The sequence below is a fragment of the Bubalus bubalis genome, chromosome 8, assembly GCF_019923935.1.
Source record: "Bubalus bubalis isolate 160015118507 breed Murrah chromosome 8, NDDB_SH_1, whole genome shotgun sequence".
Taxonomy (NCBI): Eukaryota; Metazoa; Chordata; class Mammalia; order Artiodactyla; family Bovidae; genus Bubalus; species Bubalus bubalis.
Window position 1 is genome coordinate 111905580 of NC_059164.1, and position 25623 is coordinate 111931202.

At 51.4% G+C, this 25623-nt stretch overlaps 1 protein-coding gene and 1 non-coding gene across 4 annotated transcripts; both read left to right on the forward strand.

The window, feature by feature from the left end:
- Positions 1-358: 358 nt before the first annotated feature.
- ZNF783 (zinc finger protein 783) lies at positions 359-15480 on the forward strand. 3 transcript variants are annotated; one of them, XM_044947019.2, is made up of 7 exons: positions 359-492; positions 3898-4299; positions 4385-4511; positions 4674-4802; positions 9375-9503; positions 10518-10670; positions 12422-15480. In XM_044947019.2, the coding sequence occupies exons 1-7, from the start codon at positions 469-471 to the stop codon at positions 13243-13245; spliced, it is 1788 nt and encodes a 595-aa protein (XP_044802954.2). In that variant the 5' UTR covers positions 359-468; the 3' UTR covers positions 13246-15480. The 3 variants fall into 3 exon arrangements, with proteins under 3 accessions (XP_044802954.2, XP_044802953.2, XP_006072283.3); XM_044947018.2 differs by lacking the exon at positions 359-492 and adding an exon at positions 3679-3796; XM_006072221.4 differs by lacking the exon at positions 359-492 and adding an exon at positions 3683-3796 and having other exon boundaries at positions 10560-10670.
- A 9367-nt stretch (positions 15481-24847) lies between these two features.
- Positions 24848-24919, forward strand: TRNAC-GCA. The gene has a single exon. It is a non-coding gene; the product is annotated as a tRNA-Cys (tRNA).
- Positions 24920-25623: the final 704 nt, after the last annotated feature.

Consider the following 25623-nt stretch of genomic DNA (forward strand, 5'->3'; position numbering starts at 1 on the left):
GGCTCGAAGTTTCCAACGCGTTTCCTTTGTTAGCTCACTGGCTGGATTCCACCCGCCACCCCCCCAAGCACCTCGCCCGGCCCGGGCGCGAGGGTCGGCTTCGCCCGACGGAATCCCGGCCGGTGGGCCCCGAGGCGCGTGCGGCCCCGGCGTCGACTCCCGCGGCCCAGGCGAGGGCGGGCAGCCGGCTCCCCCTACGCCCGGCGGGACCCCCGCGGCCGCCCGGGGCTGGTGGGCACCGAAGGCCGCGGGAGTGCGGTCCTTCGGGCTGCAGGGGGCGCTGCGCGCGGCCTCTGGCCCGGCCGCGAGCGCAGCTCTTGTTTAAAGGGCCGGCGGGGCACGTGGCTCGGACGCAGCTCGCGGCCGCCCCGGCAGGAGCTCCGAGGCTGGGCGGCTCCGCTCCGCCTCCGCCGCCGCGCCGCGCCGGCCCCCGGGAGGAGAGCCGCGGAGCGAGGGACGCGGGCAGCCATGGCCGAAGCGGCGCCCGCCCCGGTAAGCGCCCCGCGCGCGGACACCCAGCCGCGCCGGGCCGCCGCGTGGACCCGCGAGGGTCTCGGTCGGGCGGCGCCCCGAGCGGTCCGCGGCGCGGCCTCCTCTCCGCCGCCTCCGCCCCGCGCCCGCGCGTCCGGCCCGCTCGGGCCGCCCGGCTGCTCTCGTCCCGGCCTTGGGCGGCCCAAACGCCAGGCCGTGCGCGGCGGGTGGGCGGCCCCGACGTCGGGGGAGCGGCCGGACTTTGCGGTCACACTTAAGATGACAAGCCCTCGTCTTGGAACCGAGTGGCGGTCTCCTCCCGTCCATTGTCTCACTGGAGGCCTGGAGGCCCGGCGGCCCGGAGACAGGCCGGGGGGTGGGGCGGGGTGGGGGGGTGGACAGGCACCCCGGCCCCATCGGTTCTGACGACCGAGGTCTGAGGCTGCGGGGGGAGGGGGGCGGGACGCGCCCAAAGTTACACACCAAGTCGAGTAGAGGCCAGAGCCTGACGCCCACCCGGGGCTCCGGAGTTGGGTCCCCTTTCGGGTGCACACGTGCGCTGACAGCAAAGAGAAGGTGTTGAGTGCTGTTTGCTGCAGGGATTGTAGGCGGGTGTTTTTGTTTTTTTGTTGTGGTTAATGAAAGATGAGCAGATACTGAAATTTTTGCTGATAATATACAGTGTGTCCAGTATGGAGAAAATAACCTTTTGGCCTTTTTTTTTTTTTTGGACATAGTAGAAAAACATTTGTGAAGAGCTCAATTCACCGTGCACGCGTGCTGAGTCTCTCAGTCGTGTCGGACTTTTTGTGACCCCGTGGACTGTAGCCCACCAGGCTCCTCTGTCTATGGGGTTCTCCAGGCAAGAATACTGGAGTGGGTTGCCATTTCCTTCTCCAGGGGGTCTTCCTGATGCAGGGATCGCGCCGGCCTCTCTTGGGTCTCGTGCGTTGGCAGGCGGGTTCTTAAACCACTGCGACATCAACCCGTATCTACCATTATTAATACATCTTAACAAGGTTTTTGAAGCCTTGATTTTTCTAGATGCTGATTATTTTGGATACTTTTTAAGGAGGAACTTTTCTTCTTTAAGGAGGACTTCCCTGGTGGTTCAGATGGTAAAGTGTCTGCCTACAATGTGGGAACCCCTGAGTCAGGAAGATCTCCTGGAGATCCATGGCCTCACAAAGAGTCAAACGTGACCTCACTTTTACTTTCTTTTTCTTTCCTCTTTGGTGAGTTTGGTGTCTGTGTGTTTTTAAGGGCTCTCTGAGTGCAAGGGCGAAAAAGAGGAAGGGCCTTCTTGGGACTTACAGCCCTGCTCCTTGGGGGAAGCCCCCAGCAAGGCCTTTCCCTGGGGCTACAGGTGTGGTCTTCAGCTCCCACTTAGCCCAGGACCACTTTCTCAGCACTTTTCCTGGCCCTTCTCATCTGCCTCTCTCCTGCTCTCTTGCAGCAACCTGAGATCCCCAAAACATTCACCCAACAGGATAGACTTGCCCTCAACTTTGATTAGCCCCTGGTATCACACTGTTAATTTGACTGTCTATGTACATAACTTTTCTCCAGCACAAGGAAGAACTGCATCATTTTTTTCTGCATCCCCATTGTACTGACTGTTGACAGGTCTTTAGTCATTGTTATTGAATGACTGTGTTTAATTGTTTAGTCATTCACTCATTCACTCAGTAGGCATTTACTGAGCATCTGCTATGAATGAGGCACTCTTTTAGAAGCTGGGAATACAATGGTGAATAATACATACCTTCATGGAGCTGATGTCCTCATGGATCTTATGTTCTCCTGGGGAACAACACAAGCCATAAAACGGCGTGAAGGAAGGGCTAGCAGGGGGCCTAGTTTAGATGTGTTAGTTGGTGAAGGTCTCTGTGAGGCAGTGTTTAAGCTGGAGTCTTAACAGAAGAGGGAGCCAGGCGTAAAGAGGGGTGAGGGAGGCGCATAGGCAAAGGGAGAGGAGAGAGCCAGGTACGTCTTAAGAATCCCAGAGGCTAGGGGAACTGGTTGGTAGTTAGTACCCAGGAGGATATAAAGTCAAGGAGGTAGGCTGGGATATGATAAGATGTTTAGATTTTATTCTGGGTACACCGGGAAGCTGTCAGTCAGGGGACTAAAATGCTCTAGTCTATATTTAAAAGATTACTGGTCAGCCTGTGGAAAATTGATTGCGGGGGAAGAAGGGTGAACTGGGGAAACCAACTGCGCAGAGTAGCAAGGGTTCCGGGCAAAGGTGACTGGGGCCTGGACTAGTCCCCAGAGTAGGAGGGGCAAGGGTGGACTTGACATAGTTTTAGAAGATGCACAGATAGGACTTCATGGTGATCTGACCATGGGGATGAGTACAGATAAGGGGTGAAGTGGTCCCTCTGTCCAGCGAGGCTTTTAGCGAGACAAACTGGGGCTGAGGCCTGGTCATCGGGCCCTGAGGTCAGCTGAGGAACTTCAGAAGCTCTTTTCCAAGACATCGAGTTCAGTTCAGTTGCTCAGTCGTGTCTGACTCTTTGTGACCCCATGGACTGCAACACACCAGGCTTCCCTGTCTATCACCAACTCCTGGAGCTTACTCAAACTCATGTCCATTGAGTTGGTGGGTAGCCATTCCCTTCTTCAGGGGATCTTCCCAACCCAGGGATCAAACTCAGGTTTCCCGCACAGTGGGCAGATTCTTTACTAGCGGAGCCACAAGGGAAGCCCAAGAAGACTGGAGTGGGTTGCCATGCCCTCCTCCAGTGGATCTTCCCAACCCAGGAATCAAACTGGGGTCTCCTGCATTGTAGGCAGATTCTTTACCAACTAAACTATCAGGGAAGCCCCCAAGACATTGAAGGACAATGTAATGAACAGGGTGGAGTAGAAAGGCCATGTGAACGACTTAACGGCACCCCTGAGTTGGACCCACCGTCAGCTCAACATTGTTGTCAACAACACAGGGCTCACATTTATTGAGTGTTTGCCACATTGGACATCATCATGTTAAGTGTTTTTTACTATGACAGTATCATTAATTCTCACAATCCCATCATGTAGGTATTATTATTACCCCTTTTTACAGATGTGGGGTTGGAGTTGAAATGCATAACAAACTTTGCAGAGCTCAGCCAGCTTGTGAGCAGCACCACTGCTACCGAGCTTCTGAGTGTCAGAGGAGGAGACCAAGACCAGGAAGGGAAGTCACCTGTGCGAGGTGACAGATGCTTTTCCTCCTGATTCCCACTTGCTAACACCCTGGTCCAGCCTGTCCTTGAGGATGGATATCCCCCCTGCTCCTCCCTCTCCTCCACTTCCTGCTGGGTCCTCAGGATCCCAGGTGGGGCTTCACCTGGGAAGGTGCCATTCTGAGGTTTCTCTTTGAGATGGACATCTCACTGGATAATTGTGATCATATCTCCCCTTGCTCTTGCTGGACAGGCTCCAGAGAAGGACAAACCAACGGGGGATGAAAGGCCTTCAACTCCTTCTGCATCACCCCAGCCGGCCGCTGAGAAGAATTCCTACCTCTACTCCACGGAGATCACGCTGTGGACAGTGGTGGCCGCCATCCAGGCCTTGGAAAAGAAGGTGGATTCCTGCCTGACCCGCTTGCTGACTCTGGAGGGGCGGACGGGGACGGCCGAGAAGAAGCTGGCCGACTGCGAAAAGACGGCCGTGGAGTTCGGGAACCAGCTAGAGGGCAAGTGGGCCATGCTGGGGACCCTGCTGCAGGAGTATGGGCTGCTGCAGAGGCGGCTGGAGAACATGGAGAACCTGCTGAGGAACAGGAACTTCTGGATCCTGCGGCTGCCCCCAGGCAGCAAGGGCGAGGTCCCCAGGGTAAGCCCTGGGCACCGGGGGTGGGATAGCCCGCGTTCCCTGCCCATCGGCGTGTGGGTGAGCCTGCGTGACCCTGTGGTTCCAGGTGCCCGTGACCTTTGATGACGTGGCCGTGTATTTCTCTGAGCCAGAGTGGGGCAAGCTGGACGAGTGGCAGAAGGAGCTGTACAAGCACGTGATGAGGGGCAACTACGAGATGCTGGTCTCCCTGGGTAAGGCTGTCTAGATGATGCTCTGGGTCCTGCCCACAGATGGGCCTCCTGCAGGCTGTGTCTTAGCTTTGGCTTCTCTTCCTCCAGGTGTCGCTGCGTCTCTGGGCACCTGGGTGGCGGGTGTCCAGTCTTGACCCAGCTCTCTCTCTACTCTGCACGCAGATTATGCCATCTCCAAACCAGACATCCTCACCCAGATGGAGAGGGGAGAGGAGCCTTGTCCTGAAGGCCCGTGGGGCCGGGAGGAAGGGAATGAGAGAGAGGAAGTGTACCCCAGGAGGCCAGGTGCAGGTGAGTGGAGGCGTGGCCGGGGCTGGGGACAGTCCATGCGTGTCCCGCCCTTCTGCACTTCCCACAGTGCGAGACCAGGAAGGAGCGCAGGCCCCTTAGCTCAGGGCAGGCCACGCTCTGGCTGCTTTCACCCGTTTTACCTACCCCCTACCCCTCACCTCTGGCAACCCCCAATCTGTTCTCTGTATCTGTGATCTTGTTTTTATTTGTTGTTTAAAGATTTATTAATTAATTTTTGGCTTCGCTGGGTCTTTGCTCCTGCATACGGGCTTGGTCTGGTTGCAGCAAGCGGGGGCTGCTCTCTAGTTTTGGCGCGTGGGCTTCTCAATGCGCTGGTTTCTCTAGGGTGCATGGGCGCAGTAGTCGGGGCGGGTGGGCTTGGTAGTTGTAGCTCACACACGCTATAGAGTGCTGCCTCAGTAGTTGTGATGCAGGGGCTTAGTTGCTCTCTGGCATGTGGGATCTTTCTGGACCAGGGATCGATGCTATATGTCTTTGTGTCTCCTGCACTGGCAGGCAGATCTTGACCACTGGACCACCAGGGAAGCCCCTCTTTGTTTTTTTGTTTTTTCTCCTACTGCTATACATTTATTAAAAAGGTCAAAAATTTTAAAAGACCAAACACACTGGCAAGGATATGGAACAATTGGAAGTCCCAAAGTCTTCTGGTAGGAATACAAAAGGAAACAACCATTTTAGATCATGGTGTATGCTGATGTGCTCAGTTGTGGCTGACTCTTTGTGACCCCATGGACTGTAGCTTGCCAAGCTCCTCTGTCCGTGGAACTTTCCAGGCAAGAATACTGGAATGGGTTACCATTTCCTACTTCATCTTGGTTTGTTTTAAATAGATTCCATGTATGAGTGAGATCGCTTTCTCTGTCTGACTTATTTCACTTAGCAAAATACCCTAAAGTTTGTTGCAAATGACAGGATTTCATTCTTTTTTATGGCTGAATAATATTCCATTATATTTATATGTGTATATATATACATATATATACACACACACACACACACACATATATATACATACACACACACACACACAGATACACACCACGTTTTCTTTATCCGTTCATCTATCAGTACCCTCAAGTTATTTTTGTATTTCAGCAGTTGTAAATAATGCCGCAGCATGCAGTGAACGTTGGTGTGCAGATACCTTTTTGAGTTAATGTTTTTGTTTTCTTTGGGAAAATGCCTGCGTCTCTGGGCCTTCTGGTAGCTCTATTTTTCATTTTCTGAGGAACCCCTATACCGCTTTCCCTTGTTGCTGAGACATTTTACCTTCCCACCAGTAGAGCACATAGTTTTCCTTTTCTCCACATCCTTGTCGTTTCCTGTCTTTTTGAAAATAGCTATTCGGACATGTAAGGTGATGTCTCATTGTGGTTTTGATTTGCATTTCCCTGATGGTTAGTGATGTTTAGCATCTTTTCATGTGCCCACTGCCCATCTGTACATCTTCTTTGGGAAATGTCTGTTCAGATACTCAGATCTTCAAATGTTAATTGAATTTTTTTTTTGCTATTGAGTTGTGTGAGTTCTTTATGTATTTTGGATCTTAACCCCTTATCAAGTGAATGACTTGCAAATATTTTCTTTCATTCCATAGGTTGCATTTTCATTTTGTTGATGGTTCCTTTTCTGTGTAGAAGGTTTTTAGTTTGATGTATTTCTCCTTGTTTATATTAAGTTTGATGTTCCTTTGTTTATATTGAATCCAAAAAAAAATCTTTGCCAAAACTGATGTCAAGGAGCTTTTATGTTTTCTACGAGGAGTCTTATAGTTTCAGGTCTTACTCGGTTGCCTTTCTTTCTGTGATTATCAGCTTTATCCTTCTATTATAAAATTCCCCATCAACTTTTCACCTAATGAATTTAATGGCCGTTGAAGACTTGCCTAGATTCATTACTGAATTAGGGGTTGTAAAATGGTGAAATTTGGTCATTACCTTGGCACCTAATAGGGCTTCCCTATTAGGTGCCCTAGCCTGCTGCAGTCCATGGGGTGGCAAAGAATCAGAGGCGACTGACTGAACTGAGGGCTTCCTAGGTGGTGCAGTGGTAAAAAATCCACCTGCCAATGCAGAAGGTGCAAGAGACGCAAGTTCAATCCCTGCATCAGGAAGATACCCTGAAGGAGGAAATGGCAACCCACTTCAGCATTCTTGCCTGGAAAATTCCATGGACAGAGGAGCTGAGTAGCCTACATTCCAGGGGGTCACAAAGAGTCAGACATGACTGAGCATATGGGCATCGGCACCTAGTAGCTGAAATTCTTTTATAAAGAATAATTTCCCTAACCAGCTCTTTTAATTACCTTGAAATATGGTCTGTACAGAAAAGGCAGATTAGCTGCTTAAATATTTCTTGTCATCAATTTTTGGAATGAAAAGTTGCTTCCTTAGAAGTCTCCAAAGGTGACCAATACTTGGGCTTTTCTTTCTTCCTTTTTTTATTATTATAACTTTGTAGGTGAATATTTTATACATGCAGTCCTTTGCAACCATTATTTTCATGCTTACATTGTCCCATTCTTGGCTCTTGGGAACCCCTTCAAGTTGACCTATAGGTCATTTTGATGTAACTTCAATGGCATTCAGACACACAAGATGTATCATTTCCATTTCCATCAGTGTTGTGAAAGAGGGCCTCTTTCCCCACAGCCTTGCCACTAGGGAATGTGGTCAGACTTGTAGGATTTTAGTCTGTGTGATAATATTTCAGTGTAGTTTAGGAATATTTCAGTGTAAGGAATATTTCAGTGTAGTTTAAAAAAATAGATTTTTTTAGAAATAATTCACAGACTTTACAGTTCACCCATTTAAAGCATACAATTCAGTAAAAGTGAAAGTGAAAGTTGCGTCTGACTCGAATTCTCCAGGCCAGAATATTGGAGTGGGTAGCCTTTCCCTTCTCCAAGGGATCTTCCCAACCCAGGGATTGGACCCAGGTCTCCAGCATTGCAGATGGATTCTTTACCATCTGAGCCACTAGGGAAGCCCAAGAATACTAGTGTGGGGAGCCTATCCCTTCTCCAGTGGATCTTCTGACACAGGAATCGAACTGGGGTCTCCTGCATCGCAGGTGAATTCTTTACCACCTGAGCTATGAGGGAAGCCCCCTTTCACTTTCACTGGTTTCTAGAATATTCATAGATAAGTGCAGCCACAGTCAATTTTAAAACATTTTTTGTCACCTCAGAAACAAGCCCTGTATCTTTCAGCTATCACCTGAAGCCCTGCCAAGCCCCCTAGTCCTAGCAACAACAAATCTGCTTTCTGAGTCTATAGATTTGCTGATTCTGGACATTTCATATAAGTAGAATCATATAGTGCATGATCTTCTGCGTCTGTCTTCTTTCATTTATAATGTTTTCAAGGATCATGTGTATTGTACTGTGTATCAGCACTTTATTTTTTTTCTTACTTTAATCAAATACGTATAACATAAGATTGACCAAATTAACTGTAGGTGTACAGTTCAGTGATACTAAATACATTCACAGGTTGTGCAGCCGTTACCAACATTCATCTCTTATTCCTTTCATCTCGTCAGACTGGAATTCTGCTCCATCAAACAATAACTCTTCCCCTGTCTCAGCCTCTGGCAACCACAATTCTCCTTTCTGTCCCTTTGAATTTGAGTTCTCTAAGTACTTCATGTAAGTGGAATCATAGAGTATTTGTCTTTGTATGACTGGCTTATTTCACTTAGCGTGACATCATCAAGGTTCATCTATGTCGTAGCATATTGTTTGAATTTCTGCCTTATTAAGACTTTTATTATATTGAGGTAGTTTCCTTCTAGTCTTAATTTTTTGAGTGATTTTTTTTTCAAAAAAGGTATTGAATTTTGTCAGATGTTTTTCTGCATAACTGAGATAATCATGTGTTTTTTTTTTTCTCCCCATCATTCTTAATGTGGTGTATTCCATTGATCTAGTTTCACATATTGAACCATCCTTGCATTCCAGGAATAAATTTCTACTTGGTTATGCTATTTAATCTTTTTACTGTGCTGTCCAATTCAGGTTGCTAGTATCTTGTTCAGGGTTTTTGCATCAATGTTCATAAAGAATATTGGTCTGTAATTTTCTTGTAGTGTCTGCCTGGCTATGGAACCGATGTAGTTTTATTTGTTTATGGGCCATTTTAATTTTTCATTCTGTGAAATATTCATGTCTCTTCCACTCATTTTTTAAAAATGCATACTTCCTAGGCCCACCTAGAACTAACTGAGGGGAATCTTGGGGGTGCTCCCCAGGGGATCTTTATACACCAGCCCGCTAGAGGACTTGGGATTGGGAACTGCTGTTAAACTGTCTCGAGCCAGGACTCCCTAAAAAAAGCCAGATCTTTGGTCCTGTGTGTCATGGTACTATCGGATAACTTAACATACTACATGTACCATTTCTTTTTCTCTTTAGCCTGGAATAGTTCCTAGACGATCAGTGAGGTTCACTTCATTGTCATACCCTCTGGCCAGGTGACTGCAGTCAGCCACTCCCCAGCGTCCTGGGAGACCTCTGTGTCGCCCTTAGTGTCACTGATTTGCATTCCCCAGGCCTTCCTCCGTACCCAGAGCAGATCCCCAGCCCGGTGAGCCCTGCCCAGGAGGAGCCAAAAGAAGGTCAGGCCCTGGAGCGCCAGCGAGACTGGGAAACAAGGGTGACTCCACCGGAAACGGGCACTGGTGAGTGAGGGCCGCTGGGCAGCTGTGCGAACAGGGCCCGACAAGCGGAACTGAGAAGAAGCGCTGCAGCTCGAGGGTGGGAGAGACGGCTGGGGGCGGGCCAGGCTGCTCTGCGCCGGACAGGCTTCCCAGGAAACGGGCCCCGAGATGGGTCTTAGAGGTGGATTTTGCTGGGAACATAGGGTATTTTCAGCAGGAGAACACAGTCTGAGCAAAGGTGTGAGTTCCTCAGGTATGTTGGGGGCGAGATATACCAGTTTGGCTAGAGTGAAGAAGGGCACAAGAGGGTGATGCGGGGCCTCTTCAGGAAGTGAGGACCATCAGGTCAGCGGAGCAGTACAACTTATGTGTCTGGGACGGTGCCAGCGTGAGTGTCCTCCTTCCGAAGGTCTCCGAGGGCTCTGTGGCTCCAGTCATCCCTCCCAGTGTTCTCTGCTTTTGTTTAAAGGAACATTCTTACCCATCCTGTCACAAAAATGGCTTATAATCCGGAGCACATCTAGCAGATAACCCAGAGCCTTGTTTTCTGTCTCCAGACTGCTCTTTTGCTAATTTGGTGATCCCCGTCCTTGCCAGCCTGACCATTCAGTCTCTGGGGTGCTTTCTGTCCGTTTACTTCCGTGCTGCTTCCCCACTGGCTATGGGCCGCTCTGAATATGGGTGACCCCCCCTCCCCCATTCCCTGTGTCAGTCCTTCCCAGCCAGTGTGTCAGAGGACTAGACCTTCTTATTGTCCCTGCTCTGGCACTGGGCCCTGCGGTCTCCCCAAACCTTCTGTCCTTTTGAGGCCCATCAGGGTGACCTTCCGAAGCTTAGGGGCCAGTTGTTAGCACCACCTGCGTGGGAGCAGGGGGCACAGCCTTCGCCCCACTCTTCTCACCTCTGAGGCAGAGGTTGGGGGGCTGGAGGTGGGGAGCCACTACCCTCGGGACAGAATGTGGCGCTTCCTCTTCCTGAGCCCGGGAGCTGGAGCATGTCCTGGGCCTGCTAGGGGATGGCTGTGTCTCCTTCCAGGCTGGTGGCTGGGAAAGGCCTTCACGGGACTCTGTCTCACAGGGCCCCCAGCCGGCGTCAGCATTTTGTCTTCAGTTAAACGGGAGGAAGACTCTTCAGATGGGGAGTCACCAACCTGCCCTCCCAGGGACATCCTGCCCAGCTTGGAGCCAGGTGAGTGAAGGGAGGAGGCCCCATGGCCTCAGCAGAGCCTCGGGAGACCTCGGGGCCCCTCTGGGAGAGGGGGTGGGCTTGCATGATGGACCTGGGGAGCGCTCTCCTCTGGAGGGCGCCTCCCTCACCCCCAAGTATTACTTCCTGGGGCTCTGAGGACCCCGGTCACCTGTGGTCTGGTTCTTCCCCATCGCCGTCTGCTCTGGCTGGGAAGGTGCTGCTTGCAGACAAGCCGTGAGCTGCCAGGGGGCGGTCAGGTGTCATGGCTGCCCTGTGACACAGCCCAGCTGGACTGCCTATCACGTCTTACAGTTTGAGCATGGAGGCTGTGATTGAAATTAGTTCTTCCTGCTGAGAGTCTGTGCATATTCTGTGAACCGGCCTTACACCTTGATAAGCAGGAAAAAGTAAAGCAATTATTGCCTATTCTGGCCCAATAGAAAGGGATCCAGCCTGCCCCCATTCCACCCGGGTTCTGGCTTTGGGGGAGGCACGTGCGTGATCTGGGTCCCCCTTGGGGTTGGGGTTGGCCTCAGATGAAGAGACCTGGGAGCCTTGCCTCTTCAAAGAAGAGGGCCTGAGACCCTCACTAGTTCCTAAGCCCGAGGATACCGTGGCAGCCTATTCAGTGCAACAAGGTTTTTTACCTCAAAGTTTAGGTGATTCTTAAACTCTTAATGATTCTGTAGCTGGAGGACTAAGTTAAAAACAGTGGGTCATTTCTAACATAGAAATGAGGTTCTGCCATGAGTTATCTGTGAGGACTCCTAGGTGAGCCTTAAGCAGAGAGCCCACAGTCTTGCTGTCGGGTGCTGCCCTGGGGGCTCACCAGTTAACAGCTCTCATCCTCAGTGGTCTCCCAGCTTGTGGTTTAAGCTCAGGCTTCAGCAACACTGGAAATCACTCCTGTCCTGAACCTTGGAAGTTGCCCATTGAGGGTGGGGGTATTCATTCTCATAGGCAGGAGGGCCAGGTTCGCTGTCACCGGGAAGCCGACTCTGTGGTCTGGCAGCTAAGGCTGGCGGATGCTGGTCTGGGAGTGGAGGGCGGTCAGAGAAGAGTGTGGTTAGGGGCTGGCTCCAGAGGAAGCCAGAGCAGCAGCAGTTGGAGGATGTGGGAGAACACAGGGCTCCAGGCAGCACTGCCTCCCCGGCCATGGCGACCCCTGCTAGCTGGGGCTGAGACCGTCCGTCGCCGCCTCAGTCCCGCCTCAGAGTCAGTGGGGGAAGCCCAGGCCTCCCGCCTGCTTTCTGTCACCTAAGAGCGTGGTGCGGGGCAGGCGGTGGACGCTTGGTGTAGATTTGTCATGTGGCCCAGTAGATCTGAGCCAGCCAAGTCACCTGCCAGGTCCAGGCATGAAGCATCTTACAGTCTAGGGGCCGTGAGGGCCTGCAGGGCTCATTGTCCTAGATCAGAGCTAAAGTCGTCAGAACTTTGGAGGGTCCCATGAGGCCAGCGTGTCTCAGGGTTAAGGATATGGGCCTGTCTTTGTCTCCTCTTCATTTTCATCCATCTGTGTCCCCTGGTCTGAGCCCTGACCCCGGCTCCTGGTTTTGCAGCGTGGTTTCCCTGCCCCAGGCATGAGCACTCTGGGGCCAGGGGCTCAGGGAAGTTGGTGTGGGCCGGGCTAGTGTATCTGGAGCCCGGCTTTGGTCGGGGGGTTGGGGGGCGGGCGGGCCGGCCGGGGCGGGGAGCCTGCTGGGGGGTGGGGTGTGGCGGGCCCCGAGATCAACGCAGACTCCATTTGCCAGGGGATGATGCTGTGGTCATCAAGACGGAAGCACCATCTGAGGACGAGATGATGCCAGAGCCACCCTTCCCCGGGGCGTCCCCGAGCCGGGCCGTGTGTGGAATCCCCAAAGGGCCCAGGAGCAGGACCGGGGGTTCCGGTCGGCTTCACGCAGGGGGCGTCCCCCGGGCGCGGACGGGGGATCCCCGGCCCACAGGGGCTGGGGCCCAGCCACCCCGCGTCCTCCCGCGTCGGCAGGAGCGGGCCTTCCCCTGCCCTGACTGCGGCCAGAGCTTCCGCCTGAAGATCAACCTGACCATTCACCAGCGGAGCCACGTGGAGGAGGAGCACCGGGAGGCCCGGGGCGGCTCGCCCACCGGGTGGGGGGATGCGCACTCGGCTCTGGAGCCGGGGGAGGTGGTGGTGCCCGGCCCGGTCATCCGCTGGCTCCCCGAGGAGCGCGAGGGCCGCCGGCCCTTCGTGGGGCGGAGGCCGGCGACAGCCAAGGTGTACCACTGCAGCGAGTGCCTGCGCTTCTTCCAGCAGCGGAAGAGCCTGCTGCTGCACCAGCGCCTGCACACGGGCAACAGCCAGGGCTGGCCCGCCTGCCCCTACTGCGGCAAGGCCTTCCGCCGGCCCTCCGACCTCTTCCGGCACCAGCGCATCCACACCGGCGAGCGGCCCTACCGGTGTCCTCAGTGCGGCCGGGCCTTCAACCGCAACCACCACCTGGCGGTGCACATGCAGACGCACGCCCGGGGCCAGGTGGGCCCGCCCTGCCCCGGGCCCCCCGCCCTCCTGGGGAGCCCGCCCCGGCCCCGGCCCAGCCGCTCGGAGGAGGGCTGACCAGCAGGAGCCTGCAGGGTCACCCTGGGCAGGACCTTCTCTTCCCCACCCCTACGGAGCTTTTCCACTCGTGCCTGACGCTGGTTCCTTCTTCTAGGATGGCTCTGGAGAGAGCCCGCCCCGCCCCCCCTTTATTCAAATGGGAAGCAGTGGCCTTTTTGGTGACAGTGTATAGGGGTGACCAGATGCCTCAGTTCCTTGTCACTTTTTGCTGCCCTTTCTACATTCCTGACTTATAACGGCTCCATTAAGGCTTAAGGGAGTCCACACTTTGGTGGGGGCCTTTGACTAGTAGCATGGAGGGACAAGAGAGCCAGATGATAGGGACATTGAGGGCCTGGGGTTTCTCCATCAACAAGAGAAACAGCAGAGTGGACAGAAAGCCTGAAGAATAGGTGCTGGAAATTTGAATTTGTTACTATTATTTTGAAACTTCTTTTTTTATAGTTTTTCTAAGTGCTTTTGTAAGTATTATGTGTGGTTGTAAAGGGGACCAAGATCTCCTGAGGGATAGGAATTACCCTGCTGCCTCCTTGTATGGGGATGGCAGAGGCACTGTCCAGACCAGCCTGGGGATGCCTGCCGATAGTGGTGCCTTGGCTGCTGCCCTGGAAACCAGGTGTCTTCCTAGATGTGTATGCTTGGCCCAGAGTGATTCCCAGTATTTCCTGTTCTTTCCTCAGTGGGTGTTTGCATCCGTGATTAACTCTGGTAATCAGCTGAGACTGGGGGGAACTAAAGCCTGGAGTGGATGACATTTCCCCCAGGGTCTCAGTGTTCATGCATGCTCCATGGACCCCCCACCTGATACCTGGGGGGTTGTGTGGGGGGTCAGGTGCACCATGGGCCCAAGAAGTCCTTCCCCTAGGGGAAGGTCCTACTCAGAGTGAGGCTGGTGAGCCAGCGTGGACTGTGGGGTTGCCAGGCCTGACTTGTCACGTTAAAGGACGGAGTGTCTTCTAGAACTTGGGGCTCATGGCAGAGTTAGGCCAGGGGATCTAGGTGAATCTTTTAGCCACCACCAGCCTCACGTTCCTTATCGGTTGAAGGTGACCCACCTGCATCCTCCACCTTAGATTTGTCAGGGTCGTAATAGATTTGGAGTCAACAGAACCATAGGAAGCCTAGTTTTTGACCTTCCTTTCACCTTCAGGGCCCCCTTCATCTCCACCCTTTTTCCACTCAGAATTACTCAAGAAGGACCTTTATTTTCTGGAGTGAGTGGAAGGTCCTTCGGGTGCAGAGTGAAATGAGACTTTCCCTTTGGGCTATATCCCACAGGTGCCCTCAGTACCTCAGTGGAACAAAACTCTTACCAAAGCAGAAGTTCAGACGGGTGGTTTCGACAATAGCATCAGGCCTCAAGGAGACGTCCTGATGGCAGCTAGCTTCTTGTGCCTCTTAAATCACACCACTTTGGGTGCTACCTAGAGACCAGCCCTTGGTTTGGCTGATTTTGAAGCTGCAGTCATGGGTCCTCAGCTGTTCTGATTGTTGTCTTGTTTGTCTGGCACTGTGTGGAGTGTCCAGTGTACAAGCCTGCTTCCAGATGCCTGGGTCCCTAGCTGTGCCACTTCCTGTTGCCCCCCTCTGACCTTTCCTACCTCTCCTAAAGTCCTGAGCAGAGTTGGGGGCGGGTGGAAACACTGCTTTCATTTCTGGGACAGAGTATACACGTCAATGACAGCGCAGCCAGGCCTGCCATAGATTCTGTTCGCTCTTGCATCCTCCAGCGCTTCCCAGAGGCCCCACAGTCCAGACTGGGCTGTCAGCGACTGTGCAGACAGGATGTGGTGCTACTGTAGCTGATGAGAGCTTAACCCTCAGCTACAGAGTTAGTCTCAGGTGTTTCCTTGGGGATGCTTCAGGGCTCAGAGCTTCTAGGCCTTTCTAATGCTTAATGCCCTATGTAAATACAGAGACTCAGACCGAAGGAGTGATCGCTATGCACTGGTGCTCCCCCTTCTTCCAAAGCACTCAGTGTGCCAGGCTCCAGGCTAGGCCCTGCGAGTTTGCATGGCACTCAGTAGGTGTTCAAAGGACCTTTCTTTACACTAAAATCAATCAATGGAGACTGCGTGACCTGGAAGGATGGAACCTGGTTTGACTCCAGCTCTGGGTCTCGGGTGCCTCGTTCGTAAAGAAGTTGGGGTTCTGGTGTTAAAGGCCCTTAAGAACTGTGACGGTGGCGGAACCTTGGCTGCATCATTGCTCAGTAAATATGCTGAACTCAAATGAGTGCACGTGATCTGGTTCCTGCTCTCTGGGAGTCAGCGGCGGTGTGGGGAAATCTCCGCCCCCCACGAGAGTGGACCGCTCAGCAGGACCCAGGGAGCCGCTTTAGGGCTCACACCGCAGGGGCGGGGACTCCGGGCCGGCCAGTGGGGGGTGGGCTCTGGGATTGTACGGGGGGCGGGGTTTCCTGGTCCGGCCAATGGGGAGCTGCCTCTGGCTGGGAGGGCGGGACCCTGCGCGCAGACCTGGGGCAGCCTTCTCGGCGCTCAGTTGATTTACTTGCTGTGTTTTTCCAGGAGGTTCTTGTGTTCCCACGTGCCTCGAGCAGCGCGCCAACCGGGGAGCCCAAGGGCTGGCTTGCGTGGGGCGTCCGCAGTGGAGGCGGCGACTCCTTGGCCTGGCCTCACAGTGTTGGGCCATGGTGGGTGGCCCAGCTCCCGTGAAGGCGGCCCTCACAGAGGATAACCCTGCCCGCACCCCGCCCTCCTTGGAGAGGTTCAGCCTGGGTAGTGTCAGTTGCTCAGTTGTGTCTGACTCTTTAGGACACCCATGGACTGTAGCCCACTAGGGTCCTCCGTCCGTGGGATTCTCTAGGCAAGAATACTGGAGTGGGTTGCCATTTCCTTCTGCAGGGGATCTTCTCAACCCAGGGATCGAACCTGGGTCCCCCGCATTGCGGGCGGATTGTTTACCATCTGAGCCATAGCCTGGGTAGAGGAAGGGGAGGTAAACAGCACTTGAGGCTGAAGGGTGTCTCAGCTCACAGGATAAAAATCCCTTTTTTCTCGGCCCCAGTTTGCTCACCTGTAGACAACCACATTTCCGAGGTTCCCGCCAGCCTTGACATTCTGGGATCCTGCTCGGGATCGGGGTGTGGGGCGGATGAACTGACTGTCCTCACTCCAGAGATGCTCCAGGGCCCGCTTCCTGGATCTTTTAGCTGTCACCCCTCTGAGGGCTTACCTGTGGCTCAGGCGGTAAAGAATCTGCTTGCCATGCGGGGAAACCCAGGTTTGACCCCTGGGTCTGGGAGATCCCCTGGAGAAGGAAATGACAATCCACTCCAGTATTCTCGCATAGAGAATCCCATGGACAGAGGACCCTAGTGGGATACAGTCGGTGGGGTTGTGAAGAGTCCTACATGACTGACACTTTCACTTTTCCTCTGATGAGCTCAGGGAGATCATGACCCCATTCGCATCCCCTTCCTAAGCTAAGGTCAGTGATATGTCTAGGGAGGTGATTTCCACTCCAGTCCAGGCCCTTGGCTTCCTTCTATCAGCAGTTTTGCCTCTAGCTGTGTGAGGGTCCCGTAAAGCTCTTCTAGGTCTCAGCTCTGATTCCTATCAGGATGTATCTGGGTGCCTGCTCACTCTTATGTAAGTCACCAGGGTGTCCCTACTATTGCTGCAAGAGGGGGTCTGTGTCATAGAGGATTTGGGGCTAGTGTCTCAGCCTCTGGTTTTTTTTTTTTTACCGAACTTGCAAGCCCGTGTGCTGGACACACAGTGAGGCCCATCAATACCAAACATTAGAGTTTGGAACAGAGAAAGGCTTATTACAGATTTGTACAAGGAGATGGGTGGCTCCTGCCCTAAGAACCCCAAAGTTACTGAAAGCTTTCAGCAAGTCTCTTTAAAAGCAAAAAGTGAGGGATGGGTGTGGTTAGTTGCAGACTTAGTGTCAGATCTTTTGTTCTTGAGATCTGGTCATGGTCAGGTAACATTCCTATAAATCTCTACCAGATGAATGCTATTCTCTATTCTGACAAGAAAGGGCAAAGCCCCAGGGTACAATTTTCACCCTCCCAGGTCCCAGTCCTGACTAAGAGAAGGCAGATCTCAGTTGGCAGCTCCTTCAGGGCCAGGTTCCACACCCTGCCCAGCTGTCTGAGGGAGCCAGGCATTCAACCCAACTGGCCCCCAGTCTCCTCCGGCGGCCCAAAGTGGGAGACCAGGTCTCAAAGACTATGACCAGACAGATGGTCACGGCTATTAGGCCACAGAGGGGAGAGGTTCACCGCTGCCTCAAGGCCTGGAACGAGGCTGATGGAGGGCCTTGGTAAGGGCTCTGGAGCCCCTCAGGACACAGCCCCCAGTCTGTTCCCTGAGCCCTCCTGCTCACCCTCTGGCCCAACAAGGATGGGTAAGCTGAAGGGCCTCCAGGAGAAGGCCTGAATGGCCCTCTTAGCTCACTCTCCACCTGATGGGCACCACAGCACTGACCCTTGACTGAATCACTTCCCCAGTGGTCCCTCACGGACAGTTACCAGTGGGCAGGTAACCAATAGCTGAGCAGGACAACTAATGGTGTGGCTCACTGACGGTTGGATGCTTGTGGGCGGGGCCCACTGAGGCCCCACGCAATGGCTGAGCAAGACCTGTTGCCTAGTAACAGGGTGAAGAGTAATGAGGCCCAGCAAGGGCTGTCTGCCAAGGGTCGTGCTCATCCTGCTCTGTTACAGTTTGACTGAGCCCATCCCTGGCCAGTGCGACAAGGGCTATCAAGATTTTTGTAACAGAGCTTAGCCATTATTGTGTGTGCCCTTAACCTGTGCCCCGTTGCCAGGCAACAGTTATGGGGGAGGGCCCATTAGTGGTCCTGCTCAGCCATTGGTGGGGAGTCCTGCTCACCCCTTGCTGCAGTGGGCCCCTCCCACAAGCAACCAACAGCAAATGAACCACCGACCGTTAGTGGGCCGTTCAGCCAACTGTTGATAGAGTGGTGGTGGTCAGGTAAAGAGTGAGGTGAGTGGGGTGGTGGGGGGAGGCACCCCGGGAACAGGCTGGGGGCTGTGTCCAGCAGGGCTCCAGAGCCTTCACGAAGGCCACTGACAGGACCCAGGCCTTGAGGCAGCGCTGAACCTCACCCCTTTCCCCGCCTCTGTGATCTAAAGGCAGCGGCAGTCTTTATAGGATGCCCCCGCCATCTGGGCGGCCTGAGGACCAGCTGAGCCATGGGCACAGTCTCCCTCAGCTATAATGGCAGGCATGGTCTGGATACCCGGCCCTGAGGGAGCCAAATGGGATCGGCCTGTTCAGCCAGGACCTCGGACCTGAGAGGGTGAAAGCTGCCTCTGGGGACCGTGCCCTTTCTTGTCAGAACAGAGGATAACATTTGTTAGAGATTTACAGAAATACGTTTACCTGAGTGTGACCTGACCTCGGAGCACAAAGGATCTGACAGCAAGACGTTTGTAACAACTCACCTGGCCCCTCCCTCATCTTTCCTAGAAAAGGGCTTTGCTGAGGGCTTTCAGGGAGTTCGGGCTTTTTAAGGCATGAGCCACTTGTCTCCTTGTGGGACCCTCATAAAATCTTTCTCTGTTGCAAACTCTAACATCTTGGTATTGTTTGGCTTCACTGCGTTGAACACATCAACTTGTGTTTCGGTAACAATTTTTCTGTTTCTGAAGGTAAAGGAGTCACCTCCTGGTAGACACAGCTTCAAAGTGGTTTAGATCCATGCCTGGAGGCCACACTTGTGAGGAGATCAGCTGTTGTTCCCTATCCTGTGAAGACGGAACCTGCCTCCTCCAGGCTACACCTTACACTGGGCAGAGACCAGACTCCGAGATGGAGCAGTTGTGCTGTGGGAGAACGCGACAAGGGACAAGGGTGTGGTGACCGACCACATGGGCCTGCAGAGCTGACCCCACCTCCTCCCTTTTCTCCCTCATAGAGGGTGCCACCACCAACCCTTGCTGCCGACCCTTGCGGAGATGGTGTGGGAAGGCCCTGGAGCCTGGGTCTCAGCATGAGGGCGGGCCTGGCTCCCATCTTTGCCTGCGGAGGGCAGCCTGGCCTCAGGGGTCCATGTTTCTGGAGAAACAGAGACAGAGGAGGGTGGGATAAGCCTCTTGCAGTCACATAGCCAATTGTTAGGGCAAGATCCAGGGAGCGGCATGCCACTTACCGCACAAACGTCACAGTGGCCTGAGATGGTCCTGGGAGCATGGGGGAGGGCAGACCAGACACCCCGTCCTGAGGTCTAGAAGGGTGTCACACAGCAGAGTCCTGATGGCAAGGTGATCGTGGGCTGGAGGGTGTCCTGCCTCTGAGACCTTCTCCGACCTGTGTCTGCCCCCACGTCTCTCTGCACCTGCTCTCAAGTCCTCACTCTGAGCTCCAGTTTCTGCTTTCTTCCGTCTTCTCCTCGGCTTCAGTCTCCTTGTGAGACGGCGCTGAGTCTTCCTGGAATGTCCCCAGCACTTAACACAGTGCCTGACATATGTGAGTAACAAATAACGAGTGCTTATTAAATGAAAGAAAGAAAGTGAAGTCGCTCAGTCATACCCGACCCTTTGCAACCCCATGGATAGTCTGACATTTTCTTTGGGGAGAAAAGTTTGCCTTTAAGCTGGTCCTTTGAATAGGTAAATTAAATCACCATGAGCTCAGACGTGGAAAGAAGGTGGTGTACTCAACGAGGGTATTGAGTAGGTTGCATATAAGTCTGATGGTAAAAGTAGCATTTTCAGACTCCTCCTGGGGCAGGGTGGCCCCTGTGGTTTCTGACCTGTCTTTGAGTGCTGTTACTGCAGGAACCGGGGTGTCACTTCCTCCACAGCAGGGTGTGGAGTGAGCTGGGCCCCGCACTGCGGTCCCTGTAGCCACCAAGGCTGGGTTCCTACAGCAACTGTGGAAGAACTGGGCTGTTTGGTGGTTCCCATGGAGATGCCAAGCAGCCAACGCCTGGTTGAGGTGCCCTGGGAGCAGAAGCCCCCAGCCCCGGCTCAGCTCTGCTGAGCTGTGGAGCCTGGGGGTTTGCTCCTGAGTGGGGGCTCAAGTGAGCACTGGGAGGTGGAGGTATGAGGTCCAAGGGGAACCTGGGGTCCACCATGGGATCTGGGAGGCCCCTGGGGTTTCAGCAATTACATTCTTGCATTCCACCCACTCTGGAAGCTTTTCCAGATTCATCAGGAGATAACTCTGCTTTCTGCCTGCCCCTCCACCCCCTGACCCCCAGAAGAGGCCCTGCTCTTGGGAGCTGCTTCCACACCCCCTGGCTCAAATCTTGGGCTGACAGTGCATGTGCAGATTGCTTTATTTACTCATGTTTCCAGGGGCCAGCTTCTCCTACTGGGACTCTAGGCAAGGTGCAGACTGCATTCTCCTTCAGGAGATCTGGGTTGCAAAGTTCCAGCATGTTCCTCAGGGGATTCAGAGGCATGTCCACATTGGAAACCAAGGCTGGAGAACCCTCTGAGCAGACACTAACCAGCCTCTAACCTTTGAAAATGTTTTTTTTTTTTTTTTTTTGATTCTGCAAATGTGTTTTCACAAGAGTACATTCTCACCAAGAAAATGTGTGCAGATGAAGCTGAAGGGCTCTCTGTGCCTGCCACCCTCCATCCCCCACCCTCTCCCCCAGGCCCCCACTATTTTCCTTCTGGTGTGTAGCCTTTCAAGCTTCTTCCTCATGCATTTTCATACAGGTAGGTAGTGCAGAAAAACACAGGGTTTAAAAACCACACATACCATACTCTGTGTATCATTCTGCAGCTTACTGTCTTCACTGAGGAATATGTCTTAGGGACCTTTTCCCGTTGGCACCTTTTTATCAGCTGCACCCTTGGAGCTCCTGGATTTGGCTGCTTGGTAGGAACTTGGTTGTTAGAGTCCTGACCTAAGTGTAGCAGCCAGTAACAGTAAACGACTAGAATTCAATGAATTCAGTAAAGTTGCAGGATATAAAATTAATACACAGAAATCTGATGGTATCTATATACTAGCAAAGATCAAAAGGAAATTAAGGAAACAATCCTATTTACCTTCACATCAAAAATAAAATATCTAGGAATATACTGACATAAGACAAAGGACCTATATTCTGAAAACTTTAGGACACTGATAAAGGAAATTGAAGACAACACAGATGGAAAGATATAGCCTGTTCTTAGATTGGAACAATCAAATTCTTAAAATGCCTGTACTACCCAAGGCAATCTACAGATTCAATGCAATCCCTATCAAATCGCCAATGGCATTTTTCACAGAACTAGAACAAAATGGCAACCCACTCCAGTGTTCTTGCCTGGAGAATCCCAGGGACGGGGGAGCCTGGTGGGCTGCCGTCTATGGGGTCGCACAGAGTCAGACACGACTGAAGCAACTTAGCAGCAGCAGCAGCAGAACAAAATAGTTTAAAATTTGTATGGAAATGAAAAAGACCCGGAATAGCCAAAGCTATCTTGAGAAAGAAAAATAAACTGGAAGAATCAGATCTCCTGGCTTCAGACTATCCTATAAAGCTACAGTAATTAGAACAGCACAGAAACAGACATCTGGGTCAAATGAGCAGGATAGGAAGCCCAGAAATAAACCCACGCACCTATGGTCAATTAATTTTTGACAAAGGAGGAAAGAGAATACAGCAGAGAAAAGACAGTCTCTTTAATAAGTGGTGCTTGACTGGGACGACCCAGAGGGATGATATGTGGAGGGAGGAGGGAGGAGGGTTCAGGATGGGGAACACATGTATACCTGTGGCGGATTCATTTCGATGTTTGGCAAAACCAATACAATATTGTAAAGTTTAAAAATAAAATAAAATTTAAATAAATAAATAAAATAATATTAAAAAAAACAACAACTATCTGCCAACAATAGTATAAACAGATATAAATATAGGTCTGTTTTAACTATAAAAAACCTTAATAATAAAAATTAATCTTTAAAAAAAAATAAGTGGTGCTTGGAAAACTGGACAGCTATATCTAAAAGAATGAAACTAGAACATTCTCTAACACCATATTAAAAAATAAACTCAAAATGGGTTAAGCACCTAAATGTAAGACCAGACACTATAAAACTCCCAGAGGAAAACATAGGTGGAACACTCTTTGACATAAATTGCAGCATATCTTCTTAATCTGTCTCCCAGAGTAATAGAAATAAAAACAATAAACAAATGGGACCTAATTAAACTTAAAAGCTTTTTCACAGCAAAGAAATGATAAACAAAACAAAAACACCACCTACAGAAAAGGAGAAAATAGTTACAAATGATGTGACCAATGAAGGATTAATTTCCAAAATATACAAACAGCTCATGCAACTCAGCAGCAAAAAAAAGAAAGAAAGAAAATAACTCAATCAAAAAATGGGCAGATGACCTACATAGCCCTTTCTCCAAATGCTCAACATCGCTAATTATTAGAGAAATGCAGATCAAAACGACAATGAGATATCACCACACAGAGACCAGAATGACCATCAAAAAAGTCTACAAACAATAAATGCTGGAGAGGGCGTGGAGAAAACGGAATCCTCCTATACTGTTGGTGGGGATATAAATTGGTACAGTCACTATGAAAAAATGGTATGGAGGTTCCTTAGAAAGCTAAAAATAAAATTGTCATATGATCTTGTAATCTCAATCCTGAGCACTTATCCTGAGAAAATTATAATTCAAAAAACACCCCAATGTTCATTGCAGCACTGTTTACAATAGGCAAGACATGGAAGCAACCTAAATGTCCATCGACAGATGAGTGGTGTGTGTGTATATATATATATATTTTAAAAGAATGAAACAATGCCATTTGTGGCAACACAGATGGACCTAGCAGTTATACTAAGTGAAGTAACCCAAAGACAAATATCATAATATCATATGATATTGCTTACATATAGAATCTAAAAAGATGCAAACAAACTTATTTACAAAACAGACATAGACCCACAGACACAGGAAAGAAGCTTACTGTTACCAAAGTGGAAAGGGGTGGGAGAGGGGTAAATCAGGAGTTTGGGATTAACATATACACACTCCTATATATAAAATAGATAACCAACAAGGACCTACTGTATAGTGCAGGGAACTATACCCATTATTTTGTAATAACCTATCAGTTGTGTCCGACTCTGCCACCCTATGGACTGTAGCCTACCAGACTCCTCTGTCCAAGGGATTCTCCAGGCAAGAATACTGGAGTGGGTTGCCATGCCCTGCTCCAGGGGATCTTCCCAACCCAGGGATCAAACACGGGTCTCGTAATGTCTCCTGCATTGGCAGGTGGGTTCTTTACCACAAATGCCATCTGGGAAGCCCATAAGGGAAAGAATCTGTAAAAGAAAATATATGTGTCTATACTGAATCAGATTGTTATACACCTGAAACTAACTCCACATTGTTAGTCAACTACAATTTTTTTTTAAAGTGTGGCAGCCAGGAGCAAGTGGCTGGGCTAGCTGTGTCAAAATTTCCTCCATGAGCTACAGAAAGGGAAGAGCTGTACCCTGTAGTCCTGCGGGCACGATCTGGCATAGTGTTTCAAGATCTGGGTGGCCATTAGATACTGGTGATCTGGAATGATCTCCATTCATTCATTTATTTAACAACAACAACAACAAAATGCCTACCCTGGGCAGGAAAAAGGAACAGTCATTATTCCCTGCTCTTAAGATGGGCCTTAGAAGTTGGAACAGGGCTTCCCTAGTGGTCCACTGATTAAGAACCTGCCTGCCAATGCAGGAGACACGGGTTCAATCTCTGATCCAAGATGATCCCACATGCACGCAGAGCAACTAATCTGGGCCGTGTAGGGCATCTGCTGACTCCAGCAGCAGAAACAATAGACTGCTCTCCTCCTTCACATGGTAGACTTGACCGGTGAGCCCAGAGCTGCAGAGTTGGCCCCATGGGCTGTGCCCTGGCTCACTTTGACTTCTTTCAGGGGAGTCACCCTCCCTCCCTGTACTGTAGACATGGATTCTGAGTGGGAGCAGATACATTCTTACATGACATCACTCCTGAAATGGTTGTATCACTCAACTCCTCTTGGTTGCGTTAGAACCCTAGCCAGGCCAATAAGGGTCCGGCTCTAGGATTTTTCAGAATTAAACACTTTTCTCCCTGGCATCCCAACTGTGGAGATGTACACCTAGAGGTGTTTGATGTGGGAGTCTCAGCTGCCTGGAGAGGTTTGTTTGAGAGATTAAAGCTAATTTGAGAAGGAAGCAAAGAAAAAAGCTGAAAGGAAAGTCCTGATAACTTTTGAATTTCTGGAAGTCAGTTTCTTCTCTGATCTAAATTTCTTAAAGATTTGTTTTCGTGTTCATCCTCAGTCCTGTCCAGCTCTTTGCGACTCCATGGACTGTAGCCCACCAATCCATGGGATTGTCCAATCCCTCTGTCCATGGGATTCTCCAGGCAAGAGTCCTGGGGTGGGTTGCCATTTCCTCCTCCAGGGGATCTTCCTGACCCAGGGATTGAACCCGAGTCTCCTGTGATCTCCTGCATTGCAGGCTGACTCTTTACCCACTGAGCTTGTTTAATCAGTTGATAATTAACTCTGCCACTGATTGTCAGTGTTAGCATGATATGATTCTGGACATGAAATATTAGCTAGACAGTTGTGACTGGGGGTATAGCTCAGTGGTAGAGCATTTGACTGCAGATCAAGAGGTCCCTGGTTCAAGTCCGGGTGCCCCCTTGTTTTCTTCACTCACGGAACCCACCTTAGGGCTCATCTTTCAGGAGAGAGTATTTGGGGGGAAAAGGTGAGAAACGGGAGATTAATAAAGAGCTGGAGAGATGGATGCTGGGTAAACAGACTCAACAGATGTCCACTAGAGGGAGTGAACAGATTGAGACTTGAGACAACAAAACCACGTCTGGCCCTGCACCGTCTGGGCCGGAGGAGACAAGACAGGAAGGAGAGACGCTAGACTGCTGCCTGATGGCAAGATGAGCTGACCCTAGCCCTGCTCCCTCTCCTGGGCCCCAGATCTCGCTGCCTTCTCTTTCCCCTTCCTCTTGCTGTGCACAAGGGTATTTGCAAGAAAATCATTTCTCATCAGTCTGCACATCTCGGCTCAGTTCACGAAGGACTCTGGGCTTTAGGGGCAGAGACTAACCCTGACGGCCTGAAACCACAATGATCACGCTGTCCCTTGGCGGTTATATCTGCAGTCGGCACAGTTCTCTGAACCATGAACCTCCTTAATCAGCCAGGGGTCCTCAGCACCTGGCACAGAGGGGAACACGGTAGGGGCTCAAAGGATGTCTGTTGAGGGATTTCCCTGGTGATCCAGTGGTTAAGACTCCACGCTCCCAATGCAGGGGGCAAAGGTTTGATCCCTGATGGGGAAGCAAAGATCTCAAATGGCACAGCCCAAGATAAAAAGAAATATCTGT

Coding starts and splice junctions, on each gene's coding strand:
- ZNF783 (XM_044947018.2), top strand. CDS start 3,737: ATGGATATCCCCCCTGCTCCTCCCTCTCCTCCACTTCCTGCTGGGTCC. Junction 3,797..3,897: donor CTGGGTCCTCAGGATCCCAG/GTGGGGCTTCAC, acceptor CTTGCTGGACAG/GCTCCAGAGAAGGACAAACC. Junction 4,803..9,374: donor CCCCAGGAGGCCAGGTGCAG/GTGAGTGGAGGC, acceptor TGCATTCCCCAG/GCCTTCCTCCGTACCCAGAG.